The sequence below is a fragment of the Balaenoptera acutorostrata genome, chromosome 16, assembly GCF_949987535.1.
Source record: "Balaenoptera acutorostrata chromosome 16, mBalAcu1.1, whole genome shotgun sequence".
Classification (NCBI taxonomy): domain Eukaryota; kingdom Metazoa; phylum Chordata; class Mammalia; order Artiodactyla; family Balaenopteridae; genus Balaenoptera; species Balaenoptera acutorostrata.
The window spans coordinates 9,965,372-9,986,717 of NC_080079.1; the positions used below are offsets into that span (position 1 = coordinate 9,965,372).

General features: G+C 37.4%; 1 protein-coding gene across 10 annotated transcripts in view; it reads left to right on the forward strand.

Moving 5' to 3' along the window:
• The window catches only part of ATE1 (arginyltransferase 1), a 163,508-nt gene that overhangs the window by 16,380 nt on the left and 125,782 nt on the right, over positions 1 to 21,346 (forward strand). For 7 of the 10 annotated variants that reach the window (XM_057530771.1, XM_057530773.1, XM_057530775.1 and 4 more), the window contains exons 6-8: positions 1,312 to 1,541; positions 3,437 to 3,565; positions 4,487 to 4,615. In XM_057530771.1, the coding sequence (XP_057386754.1) occupies positions 1,312 to 1,541; positions 3,437 to 3,565; positions 4,487 to 4,615 (488 nt within the window). The remainder of the gene's footprint in view (positions 1 to 1,311; positions 1,542 to 3,436; positions 3,566 to 4,486; positions 4,616 to 21,346) is intronic. The other 3 variants (XM_007173220.3, XM_007173217.3, XM_007173218.3) reach the window with 2 other exon arrangements.

Sequence of the window (21,346 nt, forward strand, 5' to 3'; positions counted from 1 at the left end):
GAAAAGAGAACACTACAAAAAAGAAGGAGGAGGAAAGTCCTTTTTTTAAATTTCTAAACCCAAGTAAAATGACTGTTAACATGGTGGTATATTTCTTTCCAGGTTTTTTCCTAAATATTTTAATTATATATATTTATGCATAATTTTTTAAAAAAATAAATTTATTTTATTTATTTACTTTTGGCTGCTTTGGTTCTCTCTTGCTGTGAGTGACTTTCTCTAGTTGCGGCGAGTGGGGGCTACTCTTAGTTGTGGTGCGCGGGCTTCTCATTGTGGTGGCTTTTCTTGTTGCAGAGCACGCGCTCTAGGCACGTGGGCTTCAGTAGTTGTGGCTCGTGGGCTCTAGAGCGCAGGCTCAGTAGTTGTGGCGCACGGGCTTAGTTGCTCTGCGGCATGTGGGACCTTCCCAGGCCAGGGCTGGAAGCCGTGTCCCCTGCATTGGCAGGTGGATTCTTAACCACTGTGCCACCAGGGAAGCCCATGTTTTAACATTGAATAATGACAAATCCCCTAAAATTTCTACAGCATTTAAAATGGCTGTTTGATATTCTGTTGCTTATTTTAAAAATTGTGTAATTCTGTAATTGAGCATTTAGATTATTTCGAGGTTTTCATTTGTGTTCATTACTTGCCTCTATCTCTTATGATTTTCTTGGGATAGATTCCTTGAAAACAACTTCCTAGATTAAAGGGTACTCACTAAAATTTGTGGTTTATAATAGTAAAAATTGTTATATTTTAAAGGATTATCAGTTTGATATTTGCTCTTTTAATTAAAACAAAACTCTAATTGGAGCCAAACTAGTGAGACCCCCTCAGTTAGATAGAGAAGGACACAAATATCTTGAACTAAGCAAGAATATTTTTTCATTAAAAAAATACCCTGTCAGAGTATGTTCTGGGATCAGTCCTCATTTACACCTGGTTCCTAATCATTTATCTCTGTCACCAGTGATAAATGCTTAGGTTTCAGAGAAATGTCCCTCAGAAATGGGCTGGAGACAGCAGTGTCGTGAAGCAGAAGGTATTTGATTATGTTCTTTTTACAAAGGCAGAGAAGTGGATGAATATGTTAAAGAAAATGTTTCAACAATAAGAGCTGCCTGAAAAGTTTCTGTTACTATTTACTTTCTCTGGCAGTTCTTCTTCGAAGGTAGAATTTAAAGATCAACTTAGGGGTCTACACCATGAGTCTCTGAAACGTCGACCCAAAGCTAACCTAACAGTTGGAACTCTTTGTACTGAGAGACGTTTAAAAAATATTTCTAGAGCCAAATGTGATTGGTCTAATATTTTGAAATTCTTTTTTAGGCAAAGGGGCAGATTTGAGTAAGCCTCCATGTCGAAAAGCAAAGGAAATCCGGAAAGAAAGGAAAAGGTTAAAACTCATGCGGCAGAACCCAGGTGGAGAACTGGAGGGTTTCCAGGTTCAGGGTCAGCCACCGTCTTTGTTCCCACCAAAGGCTAAATCCAACCAGCCCAAGTCACTTGAAGATTTAATTTTTGAATCTTTACCAGAGAGTGCATCACACAAGTTTGAGGTACTTTGGAGGGTGTTTTTTGTTTGTTTGTTTGTTAGCTATTTTGTTTTTTTTCACTTGAGATCATACAGTTGATGTTTTGCTGTTTATATAATGGGAAATTAAAGTGAATTGGGATGGAGTGGCATTTATATTTACTAAGTTAATTGCTACTTGAGAAAAACCTCTTTTTTTTCCTTTAAGATTTAAAAAAGTAGACAATTGGCTACTAAAGTTGTGAAAATTATAGTTTTAGTGTGTTATTATTTGAGGTACTCTGGCTTTTTGTATCTCTTGATTGAAATTTAGTAGAGTGAAAAATAAAAAATACTGTTTTAAAATTTCATTTTTGGCAGTTTTGGTTTAGGTCATGAAAGAGAATAGATCACAGTAGGCAAATCACTGTTTCATCCATTCTAATATTCTGATCTTGATCAAGGCAGCAAATGGTATTACATACGCAAGCCAGCAGTTAGGAATTAACTAAACAGTCCTAAATGTACTGCTATAATCCTCTCATTAATTCCCCCCAAACCAATTTAGGCGGAGTGTGCGTATGCCTAGTCTGAAGAGTGTTCCTCTTATTTTTCCCAAATTGATTTATATTCCAGGTTAAGTCTAGATTTTTCAGTATTAGTTTGGTATATTTATAAAATTTTTTTCTAAAACATTAACCATAATGATTTTATTATATTCTCCTACTTGATTAATAACTGGTCAGCCTTTGAATTTACAGCTTAATATAATCTAAGAACATCACTTATCACTGAAAACCTGATATTAAACATTTACTTTGGTGCAGTTTAAATCTTAGGACAACATATATTATCAGATATAAGTGTTAACAACTTTGACTATTATAATTCCTTGGCTACTCTGTTTTGGTATTGACTTTCTCCTTCCCAAATTGTAAGGAGAATGGAACACACTATTGAATACTTAAAATAGTTTATCAAGAGGTTTTTATCTTTTGATCAAATAGTAATGTATTCAGGGCACCAGGCACACCTAATATAACAGGTCTTCAGTAGGCACCTTTTACTTTTTTAGTGTAATGATATCCAGGATGGACAGATTTTTGTTATCCCCTGGGTGTCACTCTTTCATGAGAGCAACTACTTCTCGTGGCACAAGAAGTTTCCAATTGGAAAAAAGAAGTTTCCAATTACGCCTTTCTATTGTATTACATTTGATTTCGTGTTTTACTCTTCTGTTTTGCTAACATATTTTAACTGGTTAGTAAATAACGTTAAAATAAATGTTAGCCATTACTATGTACAATTACTGCTTTTAACGCATCTTCATTTTAGATATGAGGAAACTAAGGCACAGAGAGGTTAATTTATTTACTTGACTAAAATGGTGACTTTAAGATTTGAGTAAAGGGAATCTGACCTTAGAGTCTTCATTTTAAACTATGCCATGAAATAGGAACACTTTTTGAGGGTTGTCTTTTACATTTATAGAAAAAAGTTGTAAGTTTAGATTTAATGATGCATGAAAGAGTGTGCAAAAAATATATTCACATTTTCAGTCTTTTGGATTGTTTTACTGAAGGTGAGTTGTATACAGCTAATATTAAAGAGTATTTATTTGTGTCTGTGTCTTGAGTGCCAGAAGTATTCTACTGTTGTACAATAGAGGCAGTCTTACATAATTCAGTCAGTCTAAGAGCTTAGTCTTAGAATTTGGACAGGATCCTCTGCCTTCTTAATGAGTCTGTAGTTTGGAGAAATAACTTTTTTTCTTTATTTACTAACCGGTTGATTTTTAATGTTAAAATATTACCGTTATATGTTCATGCTTTAATATTTGTATTGGAACTTTGGGGCTTTTTTGGGTGGGAATAACTTAATGCATATTCTATAGAATAAATAAATGAATTAATGAACATTGTTTTTTAACTCCTTCTGAAGGTGAGGGTGGTGAGATCATCTCCACCAAGTTCTCAGTTCAAAGCCACATTTCAGGAGTCTTACCAGGTCTATAAACGCTACCAGATGGTTGTTCACAAGGACCCACCTGATAAACCAACTGTGAGCCAGGTCAGCAGGCCAAGTGTAATTTTTCTGTACAAATGCAACTTTCCCCTCTATTAGATATCACTGTGTGAATTCTTGGTTTATTTGTGGTACATTTAATTTATATTCAATTTGCAGTGTATCTGCAAAGAGATAGGACCATGGAATATTGGACATTCTGAAAGTGCAGATTTTACCTCATGCCATCTTAAGAGCCTTTCATGTATAATTTCAGAATGGAAAGTAAAATGAAGTATCTCTATTTAAAGTCACTATGTTTAGATGCATTTATTTAAGAGTTAGTGAAAAGGTGATCTCTAAGTTAAAATATTTATGAGAAAAAAGTTTAAAAAACCCCACTATATTTATGGTAGGCATACTTTGCACAACACAGTTAATATGCTTTATCTCCATTTAAAAGTCATGTGTAGAAAAAGTTCATAACAACTAAATTGCTCATCGTTGATGTACTACCCATATACAACTGAGTGGGACTAGAAAAGTAAGACAGTAGAATGTTTTAATTGAAGTCCTCATATACTTATAATTTTACAAATTAAATTACCCAAGAAAAATCTGGAAGGGGAAAAAGTTTAAAGCCCTTAATATAAGTAGAGGTGACACAGGTAGTGGCAATTAACATGAGCAGCGATATTGACTCTGCTGTATGCAGAGAACCACAACAGGTAGATAGAGAAAAAAAAAACAAAAAGAAATTGTCCCGGCCCTTGTGAGTTTTAAGTTTTTCATGAATATTGGTGCACAGTTCGTGCTTCAGGCTCCTTGCTAGTCAACCTGTCCCAAGGTTTATTCGTTTTATAAAAATTCCAGCGCTGAGCTTTGGAAGTGGATTTGCGGAGATCTTACTCTAGCCTCACCTTCAGAAGCACATCATCAGGTAGAGGTGTTTCAGTAGCGTTTGCTTGTATCTTCCTTGCTCTGAAGGTGAGGCTAGTACCTGTCTCCTTTGAGGACCCCGAGTTCAAGTCGTCCTTCAGCCAGTCATTTTCTTTATATGTCAAGTATCAAATGGCCATACACCAGGACCCGCCTGATGAATGTGGGAAGACCGAGGTACCTTTTGCTAAATGTTTTTTTCCTATGTTGATGAGGTTGTCTATGAAGAAGCATAATATCGATATATAACCTTCTTATTCCATTTTCTTATCTGTTAAGTAGAGTTGATGATGCTTGCATTGTGTGTTACTGAACTTCTGTGAAAACAAGTTATACGTGTGATCATTTTAAACCCCTCAGAAAAAAGGATATGTTTTTGCGCAGTGTTCTCTCCGGGAACCTGAGTGTACCGTGCTCACACGTCAGTCCCTGGGCTAAGACAGCAGACGTCACTGAGTGCTCTTTGTGTGCCAGACTGTGTCACAGCACACAGGGAGGGGTCTCTGTCTTCTAGGAATCGATGATCAAACGGGAAAGACGGACCAGTAAACAAATATATCTTAACAAGAAGCATGTGGGAAAAAACTGCATGTGTTGAGGTTACATAGAGCATCATTTAACATGCATTTATTGAGGGCCTGTATTTCCCAGCTGGAGATATTTAGATGAATAAGAGATTGCATACTTTCCACAGTTGGACAGTGATGTTTTGGAAGAAAGATGCCAACAGATACAGAAGGATTGAAGTTTTGATTTCTTGTTTTTTTTTAATGACATAGGATGTGTTAGCTTAAAAGAGATGATTAATAAGGCAGGAGTTAATGCTGCGTGTTCCCTGAGAGAATGCTGACTTCTGGGTCTCGCAGAGCCTCTCTCGGTAAAGTGTGGTCTGCAGACCAACAGCCTCAGCGTCACCAGGCATGCAGACTCTCATGTCTCCCCTCAGACCTACGGAATCATAATCTGCGTTTTGAACTAGGTCTCCAGATGATTCATGTGCACATTCCGGTTTGAGAAGTGCTTCCATAAGTTCCCCGTTGAGACCTATAGCTGTGGGTGGTAGCATTTACAGATAAGGATTCTGAAAGGTGCAAGAAGTTCCCTTTGATATTCCCAGGAGGTCTTAATTCCTTTCTGAGTGTTATTCTTTCCTACTACCCTTGAGATTCTGGCTTTGTGCCTGCCTGCTTACCAGGTATGGATAGTTGGGCCAAAACACCCTGACATGTTTGATGTGTTCCCAGGAACCCCCTCACCCCCCTTTGGGCTTCAGGCCTCTGTGGAGTCCATTCCTGCAGACTTAGTTCAGTGTGAAAGTTCATAGTCTTAACTGGGGAGACAGATGGGTAAGCAGTTCCTCTGGTGTTGGATTAGTAAGGAAAGGCACCTTAGTGTGGGACTGGAGGTTAGGGAGGTTCTTCTGAAGGAAGTGACATCGGAGCCAAGTCTGAAAAGATGAGTGCCACTTAACATCTGGGCAGGCTCTAGGGCAGTGTTCCGTATTTAGGCATAAGGTATGATTGAGGCTTTTTTAAAAAGGCTTAAATTTACATTCACTACCATCAGTAGTACTGAACTCTGGGTACATGATTTGACCTCGTGTTTAAATAGAAATACATAATGGATTTCTTTATTGTAGCCAAATAGTTTTGCTTTAATGATTCATTTTATAGGATCACATGCTTACAGCAAATTCATACTGGTGGGAAAGTTTGTATAAACTATCGTAAACTTTCCCACCAGTATAAATTTGCTGTGTTTAGTACTTCGATTTCATACAAGTGCGTATATTTGGCTTTGATAAATTCTTTTACTTCATTCATAGCATTTTATTTACCTGACATCTAACTGAATTCATATGGAGTTTTCAGAGACATTTGAAAGGATGTTGTTTTTCACATGGGCGAATTTGTCATCTCACTGAATGTAGTTTCTAAGAAATAACATGAAATAACATTTTGTAAGTCAAGACTCTGTACTGTGCTTTTTTCTTTATAATAGCCTCATTGAGGTGTAATTCACATACCATTATAAGTCAGCCATTTAAAGTATATGATTCAGGGGTTTTTAGTATATTCACAGAGTTGTGCAACCATCCTCTCTAGCGCCAGAGTATTTTCATCATCCCCAGAAGAAGCCCCATTCCCATGGTGGTCACCCCTCGTTTATTCCCCAGACACCCCAGCTCCAGGCAACCATATTCCACTTTCTGTCTCTGGATTTCCTTAATCTACAATCAGTATTGTACAGTTCATATAAATGGAATTGTACAATGCTGGTCTCTTGTTGACTGGCTTCTTTCTCTTAGCATAATGTTTTCAAGGTTCATCCATGTTGTAGCATGTGTCAGTACTTCATTCCATTTTATGGCTCAATTAATATTTCATTGTATGGCTATACCAAATTTTGTTTCTCTTTTCATCCATTGATGGACTTTTGGGTTGTTTTCATTTTGGGGCTTTTATAGAAAGTTTTGCTATGGACATTCGTGGACAGGTATTTATGTGGACATATGTTTTCATTTCTCTTGGATGTATACCTAGGCGTGGAATTGCTAGGTCATAGGGTAACTCTATGTTTACCTTTTGAGGAAGTGCCAGACTGTTTTTCAAAGTGTGACACCTTTTAAAATTCCCACCAGAAGTATGCAAGGGTTCCATTTTCTCCACATGCTCAGCAACACTTGTTTATTCCTTTTATTTTTATTTTTTTTTAATTTTAGCCATCCTAGTTGGTGTGAAGTGGTTATCTCATTGAGATTTTTTTTGGTCTGCTCTGCGAGGCTTGTGGGATCTTAGTTCCCCAACCAGGGATTGAACCCGGGCCACAGCAGTGAGCGCGCCTAACCCCTGGACCGGCAGAGAGTTCCCTCATTGAGGTTTTGATTTGCAGTTCCCTGATGGCTAATGATGTTGAGCATCTTTTCATGTGTTTTTTGGCAATTTGTATATTTTCTTTGAAGAAATATCTATTCACAATTTTTGCCCATTTATAATTTTTTGCCCATTTTTTAAAGGACTAGATACAAGTCCCTTATCACATATGTGATTAGAAATATTTTTTTCATTCTGTGGATTATCTATATCTCTAGTAGGATTTTTTATTTTACAATCTGTTTTGTCTGATATTGGTATAGCCATTACCGTCTTCTTCTGGTTCCTGTTTGCATGATACTTCTATACCATTCTTTTATCTTCAATCTGTTTGTGTCTTTGAGTTTCAAGTGTGTCTTTTTTAGACACCATATATTTGGGTCTTTTTTTTTTTTTTTTTTAATTCGGAGGGAGAACAGTCTCTCCCACTTAGTTGAAGTGTTTAATCCATCCAAATTTAATGTTGTTATTGATAGAGTTGGATTTATGTCTTCATTTCAGTTTTTTTTCTATGTTTCATGTCTTTGTTCTTTTATTTCTTTACTACTTCCTTTTGCATTAAATGAGTATTTTCTAGGGTAACATTTCAATTCCTTTAATGATTTTTTCACTATATATTTTTGAGGTGTTCTCTTGGTAGCTGCTCTAGGGCTTAACCATATACATCTTGACTCACAGGAGTGACTACACATCTATACTAACTTGATTCCCTTGAGGTATAAAAATGTTACTCCTGCTGCGCTCTAGTCCCTCCTCCCCCTTTTTGTGCTATTTATAACATATATATATTATAAACTCAATATACGTTATAATTATTGCCTTATATGATTTTACAGCTTTTATAAAGCTGAGAAGAGGAATAGGAACAAGTGTTTGTTTATAATTTGTTAAAATTAACCTGATTTTCCATTTCTGGTTCTGTTCATTTGTTCCTGTGGATTTGAGTTACTATCTAATATAATTTTCTTACTGTAGTTCAGCTTTGTTCCCATCCACCTTCCTTATAATGCTATTGTCAAATATCTTACTTTTCTATATGTTATAGTACCAACAGTACAATTATACACATATTGTTTTGTACAATTGCTTTTAAAATCAGTGAAGAGAAGAAAGAATACACACGTGTATTTGAGAAGCCTCTGATGTCACGCCCTGGGGCCTCAGCCTTGGACGTTGCACCGTCACCCTGGGATGACAGTGGTCTTACTAGTGTTCTCTTTGTCTCTTTCCCTGATGCCTCTGTCAAGGTGTTTTATCTCTGTTGGTTTCACATCCAGCTCTTAGGCTCCACTAATTGCTGACTGTTTGCTGTATTGTTTTCCGCAGTGCCCCAGGGCATAAATTGCTCCATAGTTTGATTTATTAAATTTAGTCCCCTTTGCAGCAGCAGTTTTTGAGGCCAATCTTTGAGGTTTGTTCTGACCCCAGGAGGGCTCTTCTTCACTGTCTCTTTTCCTGTTTCTCTCTGGTAAACCAGCTGGCCTACGGTTTAGCTTGCTGCCCTCATGGAACTACTAGCCTCCTCTTAAATGCTTCCACCAAAATCTCCATTGTTTTCAAGATTTCCCCTCGGCTTGAACCTCCCTCTGTTCCAGACGTAGTCCAGCTTGCCGAGCAGCTCTCTGTTCCGCGGCCTGCCCTCTTGAGCCCCTTTGCGCCACTGCTCTGGAGCTGCGGGCAGGGACGGTGGCTCATTTCTCTTTGGGTGACACCTCTGCTTTATGAGCAGGGCACTGGTCAGGAGCTAGGTCCTAGTTCTGGTCTTCTCTAGGTAGATGATTAAGTTTTGGACTCATTAACAGGGAATTTTAAGACCTGTGAGCTGCCCTAATGATAGTTCTGGGTAGGGAGATGGTCACTGCTGTAGATGAGTCCTTCACCTGCCATGTTTTCATCCTAAAAATTCTTTCTTCACTTGGCAGACTCTTGCTCACAGGTAGAGAGTAAGTACTCTGTCTATGGGGCTGGCTGCCTAGACGAACTGATTTGGACATGCTGCTTTGCTTCTCAGGCTTGAAGTGAGGCGTTTTATACTGAAGGGACTTAATTCTTGTCATGGAGTACAAATAGTAGTTTTCCCTTGTACCTGGCTACAGTTTCTACCTGAGGAACCAGCCAGTGTTCCTGTGCTCAGAGGCAGAAAGAGAAGCCAAAAAAGTTCTCCTTTGAAAAGTTCAAATGATGTCCCGACCTGCTTTACGGGCTCCATGCAGCAGCTCACTGTGTTGTGGTTTTGTCAGTATAATGGGGCAAACTAATTTAATTATGTTCAAGAAAATCCATTTTTGCTTTTGTTGTTGTAAACCATTTGAAGTAAAAAGCAGTCAACATACTAACTTGGGAACTTTAAGTAACCATATCAATGCATAAAATCCATTTTTACTCTGTCGGTGACCGTAAAATAAAATCGTTTAAACACCCCCAAAAGTAGGTTATTCTTTGAGAGATTTGATGAGAATATAAATAAATATAGATTGCTTTGATATGCAGAATAGCAAGTCAGTTCTTTTTAGTAACATCTTTAGAAAAACAGCACATAATTGCAGATGGTGAGATGGTATAGGACTTAGTAAATTATTCTATATGTTTGTTTCTATTACTGTTTTCAATCATTCAGGTAGATACCAGATTTTCAGAAAATAATACTATCTAGATAAAATAAAACAGGAGTAATTTGTCACCTATCTTTTGTATAATACAGTATAAAGCCAGCATTTAATATTCTTTGTTTTTCAAAATGTCAGTAATTCCATATGATATAAACATGGGATTTTTAGCTGAAGTTTTATTGATGTTACATCTTAGAAAACAGCGTTACCTAATAATGTTTATTAAGTGCCGGCTGATCTCAACTCTTCTAAACTCTTTGAAGAACAGGCTGTAACCACAGCTCCAGTAGTCTCATCACAGTTCTGAGGCATTGACCAAATTGTTTTCCAGATTTTATTAAGGACTTTCAAACATGAAGGAAAATTGAGAGAATAGTGTACTGACCACCTGGTACCCATCACCTAGATTCAACAGTGGTTAGTTTTCTGTGTTTGCTTTATCTTTTTTTGTGTGTTGAATCATTTCAACTTAGATTATGCATCATGACATTTTACTCCTAAAGTCTTTAGCATACATCTCTGAAAAAATAAGATGTGCTTCTTCAAAATGCAGTGTCATTATCACATGTAAGAAAACTAATGATTCGTAAATATCATCTAATATCTGTCCCATTTAAAAAAATTTCCCATTAAAAAAAAATCAGTATCCAGTCTAGGTTCGTAGATTATATTTAGCTGTATATTAGTTTATATTTTTAAAATTGTATAACAGCTTCTATCTTTCAACTATTTTTCGTGATATTGACTTATTTTTTCAACTTCTTATTTTGAAACTTTTGAAATTTATGAACAGAAAAGGTGAAAGAATACAGTGAACACCCACATACTGTTCACAAAGGTTCACTGGTTGTTAATAACTTCTGTGAAATTTGCTGTGTCATCTTTTCTTTACTGGAACCATTTGAAAGTAAGTTATGGGTATTATAACACTTCACCTGTAAGGACTAAGCATGCATCTCCTAAAATAAGTATATTCTCATGTAACCACAATGTTTATCATTCCTAAAAAATTAACAGAAATTTTATAACATCATAATCCATATTCAGATGTTCCCAGTTATACCCAAAATACCTAGAAAGCTTTTTTAAAAAAAATACTAGATCCAGTCAAGGTTCATGCATTGAATGAAGTATTATATTTATGCTATGTTTATAATATGGCTATTATGTTTCCTGAGTCTTTTTAAATTTTTTTCTTCCTCATGGCTGATATTTTAAAAGAGTGTAGGTAGGCCAGTTGTTTTTAGAATGTCCTTTATTCCGTATTTGTTTCTAGTGATCAGATTCAGCCTACATGTTCTTAGGTGTAGGTGATATGTACTTTCTAAAAAAACCCTTTTATTGAAGTATAGTTTCATACAGGAAAACACACATAGGTGTTCAGATGGATGAATTTTCCTAAATTGAACTCACCCTTGTTAAGTGGCTCTCAGGTCACAAAATTGACTACTGCCAGCTCCTCGGAGTCCCCCTCGTCCTTTTCCAGTCACTGCCAGTACTTTCTTGACTTGTAAGACTGCAGATTAGTTTTGCCTGTTTTGTACTTTAAGTTGAATCACATGTGTGTACTCTTTTGCTTGTGGTTTCTTTTGCTCAACATTATATTGAGTGCAATTCATCTGTATTTTTGTGTGTTGTGGATTGTTCAGTCTCATAGCTGTATACTGTTCTAGTTACGAATATACCATAATTTATCCATTTCTGCTGTTAATGGGAATGTGAGCAGCTCCTGCTTTGGGGCTACTATGAATAGTGCTGCATGTGTATATCCTTTTACGTGTCTTTTGGTAAACATATGGGCACATTTCTGTTGGGTATACACCTAGGATAGAATTGCTGTCATTAGGGATGCAGATGTTCAACTTTTAGATATTGCCAATTTTTTCTAGGGGTTATGCCAGTTTTTTTGTCCTGCTGTATCATATCAGGCAGCACATAATGTCAGGTTGTCCTTTATTTGTGATGCTAGGTCTGCTCACTTAGATGGATGGCAGCCATCAGCTCTTTTTATTGTTAAGTGCCATTTTCACCTTTGTAATTAGATCTTTCCATTGTAAAGGCACATTACACACTAACTATTTAAAAAGTGAGCTGTGGGATGATACTGATATTTTTGAGAGATTTTGAAAAATCTCTGTCCCAATCACCTGTCGTCCAATCATTTTATCATCCTTTGGTGTTCCTTGCCTGAATCAGTTATGGGAAGGTAGGAGGGGCTGCACAATGGTGATTTATCTAATTGTTTTATTTTCTTCTACATTTACTATCTGAAATTGCATATCTTCTGTAAAGAAGAGCTTTATCTTCATTTACCTCCCCTTCCCCCCGACCCCAATCATTTTTACTTCTGATATCACTGTGGGCTCATGGATTTAAAAATTTTTCGATTATAATCCATTGCCATCTTTTTTTTTTTTTTTTTAATGCTTAAATTGTCCCATATTTGGCCAGTAGGGTTCCCCTCAAGGGAGTCTTTAAGTATTTATTCCCTTTTTATCTGGTTCAGTAAGATGCTCCAGACTAATGTGTTTTTCTTCTTCCGGATTTGGAATCAGTCTTTCTCCAGTGAGTCCTAGTTCCTTTCAGTGCAGAATGGTATTTTTGTGCCTAAATCAGGATGCTAGTTATGCTCTTTAGGTACATGACAGTGGCTTTTGAAAGTCCAGGCCAGTTATCTTAAAGAATGTCCCACATTCTATATTTGTCCGAATCTTTCCTCCTGGTCTAATTTAGCTTCTTTGTTGCCCAGATTTCCTGTAGACTGAAAATTAAGTCTAAACCGTGATTCAGGTTAAACAGTTTTGACAAATATGCTTCATAGGTGATTTTGTGTACATCGTATTATGTAAGAAGTTATATAATGATGGGTTGTCCCAATATTGATGCTTATTTCAAACACTAGGTTAAGGAGGTAATGTCTAGATATCTTCATTGTAAGGATAAGATTTTCCCTGTGTTTAGCAAGTTATCTGTAGGAGAGTTACTTCTGCACAGATGAATGTCCCTTTCGTCAACAGCCTTTCATCTACTGGTTTTAGTATCCACTGATGATCTTTGGATCAGTCATTTCACTAGTGGTTGTGGAACAATGGTTTGGTCAGCTTTTCTTTTTCTTTTTTATACATTTATTAATAGCTATTCTTTGTTAAAAAAAAAAGGCAGGGGGAGGTTTTCCTAATCAACTGAGGATGAACTAGTTTCTCCTAAGAAGGTGAGGTAAATGCTGAATTCTTTCTCCTTAATTACAGATTTTAGAGTAAGGACTTGGTGACAAATTAGTATCCCTCTGTCCTTTTTTTTTTAAAACTATCACTGCAAAACTCATGAATGTTTTTGCTTCAGTACATTATAATCACAGTCATTTCTTTTTGACACTCAAATTGTCCCAAATTTGGCCAGTGCCAAATCCTTCAAGATATCCCCTCTGTCCTTTTGGTAGGCACCTTTTAGTCTTGGGAGTCTTGCTTTCTGGAACAGAAAAGATAACCCAGTCTCATTTTGTGCATTTCCCAGCCCTATCTTAGAACCTGCCAGCCGTTTTTTCAGGAAGCCTTGGTTTTTTTTTTTAATGGAGATTGAATTTAGAGACCAAGAAGAGTTGGGTAGTATGAGTTTATGTTGCTATTACCAATTCAGATTTAACATTGTGAAGTTGTCTTAACTTTTCTGATTTTATATTTATTTCTTTTTTTGTTTCTTGACCACAGCGTATTTACAAACTTGCTTTATATTATGATATACATAAAGTAGATTCAACATTACAAAATTGATAGCAGTACTTCTGACAACTGATGAGTGAAGTTTATGATCCTTTTGTGATTCTTTTTTGTCCCTAGAATGTATCCCACTCAGATGTTCCATCAGAATACTGTGTTCAGAAGTCACGTGGAATAATTTCTTTCTGTGATGTGACTTACGTTCATTTATTTCAGTTTATTTTCAATTTTGGAGTTGGCGTCTTAATTTAATTTTAGTTTTTAATAGGTGATACATTTACATAGTTCCAAAGACAAAACTACAGAAAGAGAGATTCACTTAGAGAAGTCCCCTTTGCATATCCCCTCTACCCTGTCCCCTGCCCTCTGGTAATAACCATTTTGATTAGTGTCTTTTTTTTTTTTTTAAATAAATAAATAAATTTACTTATTTATTTTTGGCTGCGTTGGGTCTTCGGTGATGCACGAGGGCTTTCTCTAGTTGCGGCGAGCAGGGGCTACTCTTTGTTGCAGTGTGCGGGCTTCTCATCTCGGTGGTGTCTCTTGTTGCATAGCACGGGCTCTAGGCACACTGTCTCAGCAATTGTGGCTCACCGGCTCTAGAGCGCAGGCTCAGTAGTTGTGGCGCACAGGCTTAGTTGCTCCACGGCATGTGGGATCTTCCCGGACCAGGGCTCAAACCCATGTCCCCTGCACCGGCAGGCGGATTCCTAACCACAGCGCCACCAGGGAAGCCCCTAGTGTCTGGTTTATCCTTCTAGAGTTTTGTTTGTTTTTCCAAAAATAAACAAATACATATGAATAAGCTTATTTTTCCTCCTTTCTTTCACGAAGAAGAACATTCTGCGTACACTCTGGCACCTTTCTTCTCTGAACACATATCCTAGGGATTCCTCTCATATGATATCATAGAGATCGCCCTTATTCTTTGTTTTTTCAACCACATATTTTTTCTTGAGTGGACATACGGTAGTTTATTCAAGCAATCTCCTATTAAGATTGGCTTGTTTCTAATCTTTTGCCATTATAGGTAGTATAATTTTGTCATTTTGCATTTGTGTGAAGGTGTACTTTTTTGCTTGATCTGACATAGTGCATCAAAGGACAGAAGCTCATAGAATTTTGCTAGATATTGCCACATTTCCTCCACAGTTGTACTCTTCTGTGCTCCAGAGTATGAGAGTGCCTTTCTCCACAGCACCCCCAAAAGAGCGTGGTATCAAACTTCTGTGTTTTTTTGTTTTTGTATCCTTGATTAATTTTTAAAGTATTGAAAAGATGTTAGGAAGAAGTGTCTTATTTTGGATAACTTCTATGATCATAGGCTGAAATGTGTATAAAGAATTTTGTAGTTTACTTTATACAGTTTAATGAAACAGGTGAGATACGGATGCTGATGGTAACACAGAAGTGGAAGGGAGTAAGCAAAAGGGTTCTAAGGGGTGATGAAGATGACGTGCTGTTATTATCCCTAATAACCAGGAATATTATTAACAACGTAAATTATGAGGCTCAAAAATGATCTTTCTAAGAGTATGCTTAATGACTCATAACATTTTTCTCAATGAGAATATGAATCTTCCTTGTTAAGTTTGGTGACTGAATCCAGGTTATTGCCTTAATAAAATATTTAAGCAGGGAGAAATTAGACCCTGTCTGGTCTATAAGAAGTCTGCTTGCACTAAAGAGGCAGGCTTACATGCCCCTTTTCCTCCTCATTGCAGGATAAACATGTTATGTGATTTTGTGTGTATATGTGTGCGTATCATATCATAGTTGCATTGTTGTAGAATTAAAGGAAATTTGATTTAAATTTTAAGAGAAATATATATTCCTATCTCTCCTTTTTATGTGAGGTCGAGTCTTTTACCTGAAACATAGTTAGGGGGTATAGAAAGTAAACCTGGCTTGAGTGATGTGCTCTTAAGTCACTGTGTGGCAGTGTATTGGACGTATCTAGTGTCATGCAGGGAGGGCCCTCTGGTGGCATCATTGTTACGTACCCCCTCTTCATTGCCGACCACCCCTGTGGCTAGGGTGAGGGCCTGGGCAGCAGCTCCCATGGGCTGTGACTCCTCTGACTTTATTCTTCTTCCATTGTGTTGACAAGAACCCTTCTTGAACTGTTTGTTCTGTGGCTTTGTTATCTGCAGTGGACACCTGCCTACTTTTATTAAGTCCCTATTATAGGTCTGTACTACAAAGGATTTCCTTTTGTGAGCATGCTGTTCTCTATCTAATTAAACAGCGGAGGTTCTCAGGCTTCATGGTCACCCGTGTTCTGTGTTTTCATTTTCCCTTCTACTATGTCACACATTCACAAGTTAGTGACAAGAAAACATAATCATGGGAGATGAAAATAGTTTATCACCTGTTAGATGTCTTTGTCAACACTAGAGCCACTTTTCTGGCATAGATTACAGAGCCCATCATCTTAGTTTCTGTTCAGATTGTTTAAAACACAGCAGTCTTTGAATCCATGGATGAAGATAGTGGAAATGTTATCCTAGGCGACAAGTACTCAGTTGAATAACACCAGACAGTTATTCTCTATTTGTTTGTAGATAATCATAACATTGACAATGTTACTTACCATTTACTGTTTTTTAAAGAAATCTTTAAACGGTTTCTTTAAAAGAAAAAGATGAACAAACTTTTTTAGAGCAGTTTTAGGTTAAAAGGCTTTTTTGGAAAGAAGTTCGCATATTATTTGAAAGACATATCACTAGGATTAATAAATCTGAATTATATATTTTTACTTTAATTTTATAAAAAAAACTTTTAAATTGAAAATTTCAAGCGTTCATAGGGTGGAGGTAATAGTGCAGTGAACCCCGTATGCCCGTTGCTCAACTTCAGCACTGTCAGCACTCAGCCTTATTTCCCCTGGCCATTTTTTGTTTGTTGTCCCTGAAATTATGCCCTTTTACCTATACATACTTGAATTTTTTTTTTTGCTTATTCCATCAGGCAATCTTGTATACATTTAAAAATTACAGTAATTGAGGTCATTTCAGGCTACTGTGCTTTCCCAGAAAGCACTGTTTTCTAAACTGGTTCAGAGAATTTACTGTGAGAGACTCACATGTCAGGAGACCTCTACTTCTGAGGGATATTTATTTTGGGGAAAGTTATCTTATATTCAGGCATAAATGATTAGACAGTAAGTGTGGTAAAGAAAAGTTTGCCATGGGTCCCTTCTTGACCCCGTGGAGCAATGAAAGGAGGTGGTGGAATACCGGCCTGTTGTCTCACTCCAGCCACCAGGTGGTGCTGTAGATCTGGAACGGTTTGTTCCTTCATCCAGGCTCAGTCCTATCCCAGTGTGGGATGTGTATTTACAGCCTATGAAGTATGGATAATGCTTTTCTTCTGCCATTTATAAGAATTAGTTTGCATTGAGGCATTGAATATGATAATTACAAGTGATTCTTTGCTTGTTAAAGATTTAAGTATTTTCTGGAACTTAACCTAGAGAAGCTTTCAGATTCATTTTTCCTTCTTAATAGCCTTACTCTGTGTATATGAAAATATTGAATAACAACTTATATTTAGAAAATTATTCACTGTATCATGATGACCTCTTCCTTCAATTATGCAAAGAAACCAGACAACCATGTATAGGATAGGCATATACTATTTTATAAATATCTGTCATAATTAACAGAATTTGAATGATGGCTAGGTGTGAGCATTTTGAAATTTTTTTTTTTTTTTAAAAGGATTTTCTTATTTATTTATTTATTTATTTATTTATTTTTGGCTGTGTTGGGTCTTCGGTTCGTGCGAGGGCTTTCTCCAGTTGCGGCAAGCGGGGGCCACTCTTCATCGCGGTGCGGGGACCGCTCTTCATCGCGGTGCGCGGGCCTTTCTCTATCGCGGCCCCTCCCGTCGCGGGGCACAGGCTCCAGACGCGCAGGCTCAGCAATTGTGGCTCACGGGCCCAGCTGCTCCGTGGCATGTGGGATCTTCCCAGACCAGGGCTCGAACCCGTGTCCCCTGCATTAGCAGGCAGATTCTCAACCACTGCGCCACCAGGGAAGCCCCTGAAATTTTTAAAATATTTTTTAAGCCTATTTTTTTGAGTAAAGTAGAGGGCCTAGGCAATATTTGTACAGTTCAATCAAAAAAACCACTTTTTATGAGCAGCTCCTAAGGGCACTTCTGTATTGTAGTCTGTCTTAAGGTGTGTTGCATGACATTTGTTACTAATAGTAGTTAAATTACCAAGATTTTAAAATCATTTACTTAAATAAATTAGAGCAGAGGCCACAGTTTTATCCTCATGATAATGTTAATTCTGAGGGAGATGCAAAGGGGTAGAGTTAAACTAATGCTGGGGACATTTTTTCTTAAAGTTTCTTTTGGTTAATAATTTCCAAAACTTGTCTCAGATCATAAAATCATAGCATCATACAACATTAGAGACGGAAGGACCTTCGTGATTGTGTAGACGGTATAGATTCACTTCTCTTACTTAGAGAATTAATTTGTCTAAGATAATATGGGTGGTTAGTGGCAGAGCAATGATTCCAAATTTAAGTTCTTTTTACACTAGACCATGGTGTTGCCATTTGAAAACGTAAAAGTGGGCCTAAATAGTTAACATAGAATAACTGACATCAGTGAATGAAATGTTCAACATAAGCAAATTTTCCAAATAATTGAAACATTTTTATTGTTAAAATTTTATGTCCAAATGTATTGTGTTCTTCCCTGCCTTCTGACACAGAATACTGAGCAGGACTTGTCTTGATAATGACTTGCATATTCCCTCAGGAGTGTTCTGCTCTTACAGTACTTCTGTGGACCACATGCTCTCAGACTACTGCTTTTTTCTGTGAAGTTACTCTTTTCATCTTTTTTTGCTCTTCTTTTTGCTGTCAGTTTTTACTGTGTTAGTTTGTCTAGTTTTGGCATTCTCGCCTTTTCTAATTTGTGGTTTCTTAATGTGTTTGTTAAAATATTTACTGAGCATATACTATGTGCCTGGTAGTGTCCGAGCGGTATTTGCTACAGTTAGCAAATGAGTGGATAAATCAGATGAAGATCCCGTGCTCTTGTGGAGCTCACATTCTGGAGTGGGAGGGAGTGACCAGAGTTAATCATTAAAGAGTAAGCACCCTGGATGAGCAGATTACCCAGTAGTGTTAAGTGTTAAGGAAGAGAAGAGCAGGTATAAGGGAGGAGTGGCTGTATTAGTTACTGGCTTGGAAACTAGATCGCCAAGTTTATTGTTGGTAAAGTAATAGTCAAGGGGAAAATGGCAAAGGGAGTTGGAGGGATTCTTTTGCACGTTGGGGACATAAGCATTAGGACATGCCTTTCTGAGTCCTCATTTTAACCTTTATTGCTTTCTTCTGGGATTTGAATGTCTGAAATTCTAGAGTAGTTTGATAATTGACCTCTAGTTAAGGTATAACAGTATAACAGTAACCATTATAGTTAATATGTACATATTTATATTGTCTTCTGGAAGCTGAGGAATGAGACAGTGAAGCAGGGTGTTCGGTGTCAGATGGAACGTGTGGCATGAAGTGGACGTTGATACTTGATTAACCAGCTGTAGGAGGAGAGATGAGCCCTGTGATAAATGATCTGGTTTGAGCAGTGTGAAGATGACACCAGTACTAGTAGACAGCGCCTGTGTGGTTATAATTCTAGACATTTTGGATAAGAATACTGACGACAGGAAGGCTGAGTAGTGTCACGTGTGACCCTGTGGTCTCTGATCGGGCACTCTTGCCTTCACTCTCATTGTCTCCACTTAGTACCCGTGTGGCTTTGAGCAGCTTCCTGCTCCCTCGGCTTTCCACTCTTCAGGTTCCTCACGTGGAAACTTGGGGGGAGCATCGCATGGGGTTTGTTGTGAGGATTAGGTCAAGGTAAAGGTGCTTGGCTAAATAACCTCTGACTAAACTTGAGATGGTAGGATGGGGAGGGTGATAACACCATTAGGAAGCATCAGAGACACCAAGGTCAAGGGCAAACAAGGGATACTTCTGGTCCATCCAGCCAACATTCGCAAATTAAATTATATTTTTCTTTGTTGTTTGTTTTTCCATTTAATTCTTATATCTGTTTGAATTAAAAGATCTTATATGTTTTAAATTTTAATATTAAATTAGAATTAGTTCTTTCAAAGGAAAAAAGTAATAATACTCAAAACCGTTCAGTTTGGTTCATCAACATGTGATTTTAGTCTTTAAAATACTATTATACCACATAAAATCTATAAAACATGTCATTTGGTGAAGCTATATATGTATACTTCTTAACTGCTTTACTTTGAACTGGAAACAAAGGAACTATGGATGTTCCTGTGCCTTAACTCTGGTGATGGAGCTTCTTGCTTATTTTGTGACTAGATCTCTCCTTTTGAAAAATTAGCTATATTGTATTAAACTACCATAATCTATGGTATACTTTGTGCTCATAAACCAACTTATAAAATACTGTGTCAGAGTCAGAAGGAATATACAATTCTGAGTGCCAGGAATGGAGTAGATGCCTAGTGAACATTCATTGAATGAATGGGCAGCTGAGTTGACTATTTTTAAGAAACAGCTAGAGGGCTTCCCTGGTGGTGCAGTGGTTAAGAATCCTCCTGCCAATGCAGGGGACACGGGTTCGAGCCCTGGTCTGGGAAGATCCCTCGTGCTGTGGAGCAACCAAGCCCATGCGCCACAACTACTGAGCCTGCACTCTAGAACCCACGAGCCACAACTACTGAGCCCACGCGCTGCAACTACTGAAGCCCGCACACCTAGAGCCCCTGCTCTGCAACAAGAGAAGCCCACGCACCGCAACAAAGAGTAGCCCCCGCTCACTGCAACTAGAGAAAGCCCACACGCAGCAACAAAGACCCAACGCAGCCAAAAATAAATAAAAATAAATACATTAAAAAAAAAGAAAAAGAAAGAAACAGATGGAGAGAGAACTCATTTTTGCCAAATGGAAAACTGCAAGTAAGAAAATAGTGTTCTTGAAACTTGTGACGTGAAGCCAAAGGAAAATTCATATGATGTCAAAGCTCTTGACAGTGGTCCTTCTATAAGAAGTAAAAGCTGAGAGAGAGTGTTGAGAAATTGACCCCTATGAGTTAAGCACATTGTAGTGAGTGCAGAGCTCGTGTGTTAGAGATCATCTCGTTGAGAGCACCATTGCCGTTTGTCTTTAGTTTTTGTATTTTAGGTCTGCTTTTTCCATTAAGCCTGAGGAGGCTCAAGTTTTATGACCTCCTGGTAATGACTTGACAAGTGAACAATGCCACCTATTGAGGACTGGCCTAAACAGGGAAAGTTTGTGTTTTTGCTGTGGAAATTCATATGATATGCCAAATAAGTTTAGCTAACTGCTTGCATGATTAAAAAGCAGTTGATTTGCTTCTAGTCAGTAGTTAATTATAAAAGTAAATATATACATTATATATGTGATTTTAAAAATCCAGAATATTTAAATATGCAAAAAAAATAGGGGATATATTTGTGTAGGTCTGTAAATGTTGTCTGTAAAATAACATACATGTTGGCTTTTCTGCGACAGTCATTCTAGAAATAGCTCAAAGTTTTACTCTTGGAATGGCTCCCATGTTTCTTTCTCCTGGGCTGTGGAGGAATGTGATTCTTCTATTCAACCAATCATATAAATATTTAATTCCTTGCATGTTCCAGTTACTGTGGTAGGTCCTGGGGATGTGTAGATGAATAA